Source organism: Nanorana parkeri, unplaced genomic scaffold, assembly GCF_000935625.1.
Source record: "Nanorana parkeri isolate BGI_ZX_2015 unplaced genomic scaffold, ASM93562v1 scaffold554, whole genome shotgun sequence".
Classification (NCBI taxonomy): domain Eukaryota; kingdom Metazoa; phylum Chordata; class Amphibia; order Anura; family Dicroglossidae; genus Nanorana; species Nanorana parkeri.
The window spans coordinates 729,655-739,011 of NW_017306822.1; the positions used below are offsets into that span (position 1 = coordinate 729,655).

The 9,357-nt window shown below is 49.7% G+C and overlaps 1 protein-coding gene across 1 annotated transcript; it reads left to right on the forward strand.

Annotated features, from left to right (window-relative positions):
• The first annotated feature begins 419 nt into the window (after positions 1-419).
• RNASEK (ribonuclease K) lies at positions 420-4,521 on the forward strand. Its single transcript, XM_018561996.1, has 3 exons — positions 420-554; positions 4,139-4,221; positions 4,317-4,521. Exons 1-3 carry the CDS (start codon positions 477-479, stop codon positions 4,459-4,461), a joined length of 306 nt encoding a protein of 101 aa, XP_018417498.1. The 5' UTR covers positions 420-476; the 3' UTR covers positions 4,462-4,521.
• The last annotated feature ends 4,836 nt before the right edge of the window (positions 4,522-9,357 follow it).

Consider the following 9,357-nt stretch of genomic DNA (forward strand, 5'->3'; position numbering starts at 1 on the left):
AAATGATGATATCTGGGTTTTTAAATGCCTTTGGTGCACACAACGTGAATGTATATCTGTCATGGCTGCTCTAACTTTCAAGTGTCAACAGTCAGCAGATTAACTGCACACAGTAGCAGTTAAGTTGAAATGCATGCAGTCGCCCTGTGTCAGCCCCCTACCTTAGCCAGAGAAGTTTTCAGTCTCTTTCCCTCTGACTGCCCCTATTGTATAAACAGCTACCTCCTGCCCCGCAATCATATCCATCACGTGAACCTGCCCGGCTGTCATGTGATGAACGCCTTGTCGCCTTCCCCACTAGTTTGTCCCCTCCCCTTTCCCGTTCGGCTGCCCCCACTCACAATGGCGTTCGAAGGCCGCGGCCCCTTCTTCCGCCTCCTCAGCCAATGAGAGCGCGGCCCGAGTCAGCTGATCGGTGAGGTTGCGGCTGTAGGTGCTCAGTCGAATCTAGCGGCTCTGTGTGACTGGTCGGTGTCATGGTTTCTCTGCTTTGCTGCGGGCCCAAGCTGGCCGCCTGCGGGATCGTTCTCAGCATCTGGGGGGTCATTATGCTGGTAAGGACCGGCTACTTCCTGTCTGAGGAGAGTGACATGTCTGTGTACAGAGTATATATGGATGACCTGATCTCTGAATAGAGGGGGAAGGAGGTCATTATTTTTCTGTATACAGTGTATATGGATGGGGAGGGGGGTCCTTATATCTGTATACAGTGTATATGGATGGGGAAGGGGTCCTTATATATCTGTATACAGTGTATATGGATGGGGTCCTTATATATCTGTATACAGTGTATATGGATGGGGAAGGGGGTCCTTATAGATCTGTATACAGTGTATATGGATAGGGAGGGGGTCCTTATATATCTGTATACAGTGTATATGGATGGGGAGGGGGTCCTTTATATATCTGTGTATATGGATGGGGAGGGGTCCTTATAGATCTGTATACAGTGTATATGGATGGGGTCCTTATAGATCTGTATACAGTGTATATGGATGGGGGAGGGGGTCCTTATAGATCTGTATACAGTGTATATGGATAGGGAGGGGGTCCTTGTATATCTGTGTATATGGATGGGGAGGGGGGTCCTTATATCTGTATACAGTGTATATGGATGGGGAAGGGGTCCTTATATATCTGTATACAGTGTTTATGGATGGGGTCCTTTATATATCTGTATACAGTGTATATGGATGGGGAGGGGGTCCTTGTATATCTGTATACAATGTATATTATCTGTCTATAGAGGGGGAGGGGGGTCCTTATGTGTCTGTATACAATACATATTTATATATACACACTGTATAGCTCTATATAATGCTATATACAATGAGGGGAATTTATCACAATCTGGCGCAGTTGCCTATGGCAACCGATTCTAGCTTTCAGCATGTTTAGCTAAGCTGTAAAAATGAAAGCTGATTGGTTGCCATGGGCAGCTGCTCCAGATTGTGTCGGCTCCGGTGCATCCTTGCCAGAGGCTTCAGGGGCCGCCGTTCACTTCCATATCGGAGGGGGGCAAGGTGAATCATTCTGTCACTTCCCTTTTCCATCCCGAGCCGTCATGTGACCCTCCGCACTTCTCCAAAATGTCTGCAAGCAGCGAAGATTACCAAATCCTGGCGTAATTGGAGTCAGATGTTGTCCTTGGGGGTACCTGTGTGCAGAGCCCTTGGTGGAAGCTGCCGTTGATAAATTCACACTCTACATGCTAGCTTTGGGGCTCTTATCTAAGCTTATAATACCCGCGGACAAGCATTGCACCGACGCACACAGTGCTCTTGCTGTGCCAATGTGGTGACCGCGATCACATGACGGGGACCGCCTGGCTGTGTTGTGTGAATCGCGTTCACCGGTCACTGAGCACTTTGTAGCCGACGGGTGAAAAAAAACCCCCCAAGGATTTGATTTGAGATTTGAACGGCTGTGGTCACAGTGTCATACATTTGGTGCAGACATGAAGGGGTTAATTGATGGACCAGTTGGGAGTGGGGTGTTATGGGAGATTGCAGCGTGTTTGTGGACAGTAAACACCTCCATGTGTACATACAAACACTGCAGGGCACACGCACAGGACACGGACGCTGCGATCTGGATGGGACCAGTAGGAGAGCACGCTGGGCCGGTGTTTTCTGTGCCGGGGGAAGGGACTTCGTACCCAAAACATAACCTTCTCCCCGCCGCTTGTCATGTGATCACTTATTACAGAGGCAGGGAATGTCAAATCCAAACTTACCTCCAATGAAGTTCATACTGTGTATGCGGGATGAATATGGGCGCCATGAAATAGACACGTAAGGGTCTGTATGGGGCAGATATCGGTTTTTCGGTATCGATACCAATATTTTTTTTCCTGTACTCGCCGATACCGGAAGTCCTATTAGGGGAACTGTGTAATGACTCGCTGCCCGGCTTCCTGATTAGCAGGGAAGCCGTCTCCATGCTTGGTGTAGGGGGGGAGAGGTCGGCTGGGTGTAGGGGGGGAGAGGTTGGCACAGGCTGGCTGTAGGCGGGCAGAGGTTGGCGCCTGAGTGGGTGTAGATGGGGAGGGGGTGGGGTATAGACGGGGACTATCTGAAGGAGTGAGCCGCCTCCTCCAGACTGACATCCAGCCATCAAGGCAATTTTGATATTTGCATATCTCCTCCCAAGTGCCCGCCCACTGCTTGCGTCAGGGCTGAGGGCTCCGGAGAGGAGTACTGGGGGGAGGTTGTCTGTTGTTCTCTCTTTACAACCCCCGGTGCCCGGAATCCTAGGCAGGAAAATGTGACAGATTCACAAAGTTCTGACTTACATTCACATGGAGTGAATAAACTTCGCGAAGTGAATCTCTGAGTGCATTCCTCTGTCTATAAGAACTCTGTTACACGCTCCTTTAATTCAGGTAGTTGCAGTAATTGGTACCAGATACCCGCTGATCCTGCCGGTTGCCTGTAGCAGTCTGAGCACGCCAAGCACAATGGCAGATCTGTACCGGGCTAGTCAGGTAGCACCCCTCAGCTTTCTGACCTGTCCCTGCTCTGCTCCAATGACAGACGGGGGACACATGTCCTCGCTGTCACGCATGTCGTGCCGCCCTCAAGCATTACAGACACACCCCCGTCACTCAGGAAAAGGGATAGGCAGAGCGGCCGTGAGGTCACATGACTGCAAAAATGTGCAAATATTATTTCCAATAAAAGGACGCTTATTGGACCATTCCAAAGTTTTTTGCTGGGCTTTATTGGACCTCACATGTACTTTAACAGACGCACATTTCAGAAGTGGTCTGCGGCTGGTTTTATTCTGTCATGGGGCGACTTTAGATTAACTGAGGAAGGAATTTCTGACTCAAGCTGTTGCTTTGTAGTAAATCTGCCGCACAGTCCGTCTCGCTGCTCCTGTCCGGTGTTCTATCAAAGATTGTGACTGGGTTGAATGTGTGACCGGTCACGTGGTCACACATTTTAACGTAATCACGCCCACTTTTTCAGCATTGGAATACGTGACCGGCAAAACGTGAAGAACTCCAACGCTTTCTCAGCTGTTCCAGGGCAGATCAGCATCGCAGATGATCGGTCCCGAAATGTCCCTTCTATCCGACTCTGTGCGTGCGATCTCACATTCCATATAGTCGGATAGAAGTGACATTTCAGGACCGATCAGCTGTTCCAGGGCAGATCGGGTTCTCCTGCACGTATGATCTGCGATGCCGATCTGCCCTGGAACAGCTGAGAAAGCGTTGGAATTCTCCTTTTGCCGGTCACATATTCCACTGCCGCAAAAATGGGCGGGATTATGTTAAAATGTGTGACCACGTGACCGGTCACACATTCTAACGCAGTCACAAACTTTGATAGAACACCGGCATCGCCTCGCCGCGTGACAGAATCGATAAATGTCCCCCAGTGTAAAAAAGTGGCACCTGCAAATATTTTGTGCTAGCTCTGTTCATAGAGGAGCTGATGTTGGTGCTCCTGAGAGAGAGTTAAAGGGACAGCCAGGTCCTGGCTGTTAAATGGGCAGAGGGGGGCACGGGGGGACCTGGGTATATACACCCCAAGGTATTTAGTAGGTTCTGTAACTGATCAGAGCGGACTGTATCATTTCCAAATGCCTGAAATATGTTATGACCAATGAAAACACTTTTGTATTCCAGGTCCTGTTGGGTATTTTCTTCAACGTCCACTCAGCCGTACTCATAGAGGATATCCCGTTCACCGAGAGTGACCTCTTTGATGAGTAAGTATAGGGTGGCTCTGTGTTGGGGGCAAATAAAGGATAGTTTTTGGTTTGTAGGGTTCTGATTAATGTTCCATGTGGTTCCTCCTCTACAGCAACAAGCCCCCCACCAAGATGTACGCCCTGTACGAGCAAGTCTCTTATAACTGTTTCATCGCCGCCGCCATCTACGTCGTCCTGGGCGGCTGGTCCTTCTGCCAAGTGCGGATGAACAAGAGGAAGGAGTACATGGTTCGCTGAGCATGCCGCTCCTCCACCGCCGCGGTTGTGTCTCCTTCATGTAACCCCCCCAACCACTCTGAGGACAGTCACCACAAAGCACAGACACGTACCCATGACATCACCCTGAAAATGTATCATTAAAGGGTCAGTCCACCCAAAACTATTTCAGGTTGGGTTGACCCACACCAACGTCTTATGATGGGATCTTCTGAGTTCTTAGCCCCGCTCACATGCTGTAGCCACTACAAAGGGGTTTCCATAGTACAGAGGAGGAAGTAAGAGGAGGGAAGACTCCTTTCTGAGCTTCATTACAGCATGGGGGCGGAGCTGGGAACCCAGAATGTCCCACTATTGGAGAAGCCAATGGGTGACTCAAGCTCCTCAGCCTTAGAAATCTGTTCTGGGTGGACTCCGCCATTAAAATCCGTTTTGCTGACCCAACCCATATGTTCCAACTGAAACCAGCGCCACCAATCTTTTCTCCTGGTTCTGTTGGTCAAACATTCCCAGCTAAGCTGTACGTCGATTATCTGAACCCACCGACATCCACATCTTAGAGACTGTACATTGCTCCTCTTTATGGGGTGACATCCGGAGGGGGTCCATCCGCTCTGAAGACTCCACGGGGAGGACCCAACCTTAGAAATGAAACCTTGACTTCTATGTATGTATATATGTGATACACTGGGACCAGCGGGGACGTGGCTGCGAGTCAGTTCCGCATCTCCTCCTCATCCCTGCCCCTTCCGCCGCTCTTGTTCTGGGATGTGTTATTTATGAAGTGATTGTTAAATAAAGTGACAGTTGTGTGATCTGCGTCTTTGTGGTGATTGCGCAATGAACATTCCCCAAAATTCCTGCACCGGACAGATATTTAACATTAAAGGATAAGTGCAGGAAATAGCAAGTTCCTGATGCAGGAATACCAAATCGCACCTCCTTGGTGTGAATGAAGCCTAAGCCCTCGTTCACACCTGAACGTTTTGTAGCGCGTTCTACTCTCGACGAACGCTCTACAAAACGCTCAAAAATATAGTTCCCACCTTGGCGTATTTCTGCCCGTCCCTAACGCGCTATAAAACGGCCCACGCCTGAAAAGGTACAGGTACTACTTTGGGCCGTTTTGTTGCGTGTTTCCATTGGGATACAGCCAAGTAGCCTTCGGAAATGCGCGACGGCTGTGCGACTTTTTTTACGGCGAATCGCGGTAAAAAACCGCGCGACAGACGCGCATATGCAATACGCCTAGGTGTGAACGAGACCTAAGACTTGCCCTGACCTAATCTAACACCACACCCCCCCTCTCCACAGATCTATACTTACCTCAATCTGGGAGCCGTGGCCTCTGGTGTTTACATCCAGAGCCACAAATCTCACTTCCCTGGCCATGCCAACAAATTACAGCCCAGTAGACTTTTGTCTCCGGCCTCAGGGCACGGCGCCATGGAAGTCTGTGTGCTGGCATGGCCAGGAGAGGGAAGACTTGTGGCACTGGATGTAAACAAACACCCGAGGTCGCGGGTTGATTGAGGTACTGGATGTAAACACACTGGAGGCTGCGGTTGGATTGACGTACTGGATGTAAACACACTGGAGGCTGCGGCTGGATTGAGGTACTGTATGTAAACACACTGGAGGCTGCGGCTGGATTGAGGTACTGGATGTAAACACCCTGGAGGCCGCGGCTGGATTGAGGTACTGGATGTAAACAAACACCTGAAGTAACGGCTGAATTGAGGTACTGGATGTAAACAACAACGCGAGCCCGCCGTTGGATTGAGGTACTGAATGTAAAGGCATCCAAGGTCGCGGTTGGATTGAGGTACTGGATGTAAACACCCGAGGCCGCGGCTGGATTGAGGAACTGGATGTAAACACTCAAGGCCGCGGCTGGATTGAGGTACTGGATGTAAACAAACACACGAGGCTGCAGTTGGATCGAGGTACTGGATGTAAAGGCATCCAAGGTCGCGGTTGGATTGAGGTACTGGATGTAAACACCCGAGGCCGCGGCTGGATTGAGGAACTGGATGTAAACACTCAAGGCCGCGGCTGGATTGAGGTACTGGATGTAAACAAACACACGAGGCTGCAGTTGGATTGAGGTACTGGATGTAAACAAAAACGCGAGCCCGCCGTTGGATTGAGGTACTGGATGTAAACAGGCATCCAAGGTCACGGCTGGATTGATGTACTGGATGTAAACAAACACCAGGATAGTTATGGGGTCCGGGAAGAAGGAGCTGACCTGTAGTATGCTGGCATACAGCAGACAAAACATTGATAGGTATATATAACCTGCAGTTCACTTCCTGATTTGCTTTAAGTGCATTTCCATAGACTTGTATAGGAATGCAAAACCTGTTGGAAGCAAAGAAAAGCCCACTGACACAAGTCCCCTAGAGGGATTCACCCTTACTTCCTGTACTGATTACACTGGCTTCACCAGACAGGAAGTGAGAGGAAAACCTGCACCAGCAGCGTGGACATAAAGATCCGACAGGGATTCCCCTGCTATAATGATAAAAAGCCATATTCTTGTTATTGGATAGATCCATCACTTCCTGTCTGGTGAAATGTCAGCAGGAAGTTGGATGAGGGCAATCCTCTCTGGTTATGGGGAGATGTAGGGAAGGTTTAAAACTAGGGAAGCACCGATACCGATTTTTCAGTATGGAGTACAAGTACCATATTTTCTTTTGGTACTCGCCGATACCGGAAGCCGGGCCGCGTGTGATGACTCGGCCGATACAGAATACCGATACCGGAAGTCCCACTACAGAAGCTGAGCGGCATGTAATGACTCGCCCCCGGCTTCCTGATTGGCCACGAAGCCAGCTCCATGCTATCTTGTTACCAGGTGACGAGGAAGCATGGAGTCAGCTATCTGGCTTATCAGGAAGCCGGGGGGGGGGCAGGTAATGACTTCCCGCCCAGCTTACTGATTGGCCAGCTTCTCGACCAATCAGGAAGGTGGGCGGCGAGTTGCTACATGCCGCTTGGCTTCCTGATTGGCCGGTAAGCCGGCTCCCTCGTCACCAAGTGCTGTCACCCTGTAACGACTCACCGCCCAGCTTCCTCATACTGGAAGTTCCAGTATCGGGATAGGCATCGGAGTATTTGTGACGGAGGAGCATGGAGCCGGCTTCATGGCCAATCAGGAAGCCGGGTCCCGTGTAACGACTCAGTGCCCAGCTTCCTGGTATCAGAAGTTCGGGTATCGGGATGGGCCTCGGGAGCATTTGGCAAGCACGAGTACTCACCCAAATACTTGGTATCGGCACCCATACTGATACTAGTATCGGTATCTGTGCATCCCTAGTTAGAACCCTTGTCAGACTTTCTTTTGCAGTTTGTGGCCTGTTGGGGAGATTTCCTCTCACTTCCTTCACCAAATATCCAACAGGAAGTTAGAGAAATTCTCCTCAAAGTGAAGTTCATTCACTGTAAGATTTCTCTTTTATGACTGTTTCAGTGACCAGTGTAAAATTTTGGCTTTCCCATAACTTTCTATCTTTGGTGGTCACCAGCAGTAGAGGGGGAGCTTCTCCCCGGTAGGGACACAGACGGCAATAAAAGTCTAACAGAGGTTCTAATCCTCCCCGTCTGGTTGCAGAGACATTTATAGAGAATTGGGCGGCACTAGAAGACAATATCTTCAGATAACGAGCAGGAAAACATTTCTCCAGAACAGGGGTGGGCAACTCTGACCCTCCAGCTGTTTTGGAACTACAAGTCCCATGAGGCATTGCAAGACTGACAGTTACAGGCATGACTCGCAGAGGCATGCTGGGATTTGTAGTAAAAGCACATCTGGAGGGCCGCAGTTGCCCACGCCTGCCCCAAAGACAAATCCGATGGGATGAAACTTTATTAGACTGCTGAACAGATACAATCTTATTAAAGAGCAATGCAATTTTTGTCCAGCAGAGGTCTCCATCACAGAACAGAGCCCTTGAATGATGGTGATCCTACCAGTAGCAGTAGGCAGCCTTGGTACTCCAGCTTTTGTGGGACTATAAGTCCCATGAGGCATTGCAAGGCTCCGACAGCCACAGGCATGACTCCCAGAGGTATGACAGGATTTGTAGTTTCAGCACAGCTGGAGTGCCAAGGCTGCCTTACCCTTGAATTAGGGTTTTGACTTAAGCACTGATGTCAGCGATCGCTGCAATCCCTCCACCCAGGAGTCTCCAACCACAACCTACACTCATTCATTCAGAACTCCAGCTAAAAAATAAAATGCTCATTAAAAATAAAACAAGCTTCTGCTGTCGATATATTCAACTTCCACCAGGAGATTTTACCCGCAGTACTTTTTTCTGCCACTAGATGTCCTCAGTCTGATGGCCAGCATCATTCAACCGGCCTGCTCTGAGCCCAGGTTGTCCGGACCAGCCCCCAGCCTGTGACTGGACAGTGAAAGGTGAAGCAGCAGTGTGATGAGCTCATCTCCCTGTTACTCTGCTCTCTACTTCTACCAGCATGCTTCTTGTCAGCACGTTGGCTCCTTGTGGTGCTTCTTCCTCTCACGCGCAGGCTCTGCTGTACAGGGACTGCAAGAGGCTGCCACCGGGTCCCATTCAGGTACTTACAATGCTTGTGTTTACTTTATATTCATCTACCGATGTGTTAATGGTTACAGTAGTCCGCCAATTATGTTATTAATGATGAAAGTTGTTTTCTGTGTCTGCCTAGATTGCAGTTTTAATATAAAACAATAACAGTTTTTGTCCAGCAGAGGTCGCCATTGCAGAACGCAGACGATGAACGGCCACCAGATCGGCTACGGTGCAGTGACAGTTTTCCTGAATTGCAGTCAGGGACTTGGCTTCAGCACTGCCGCTGGCTCGCTGTGATCTCCTCCGCGTCCCATACCCAGCAGCCTCCAACCACACCTTCCTACTATTACTA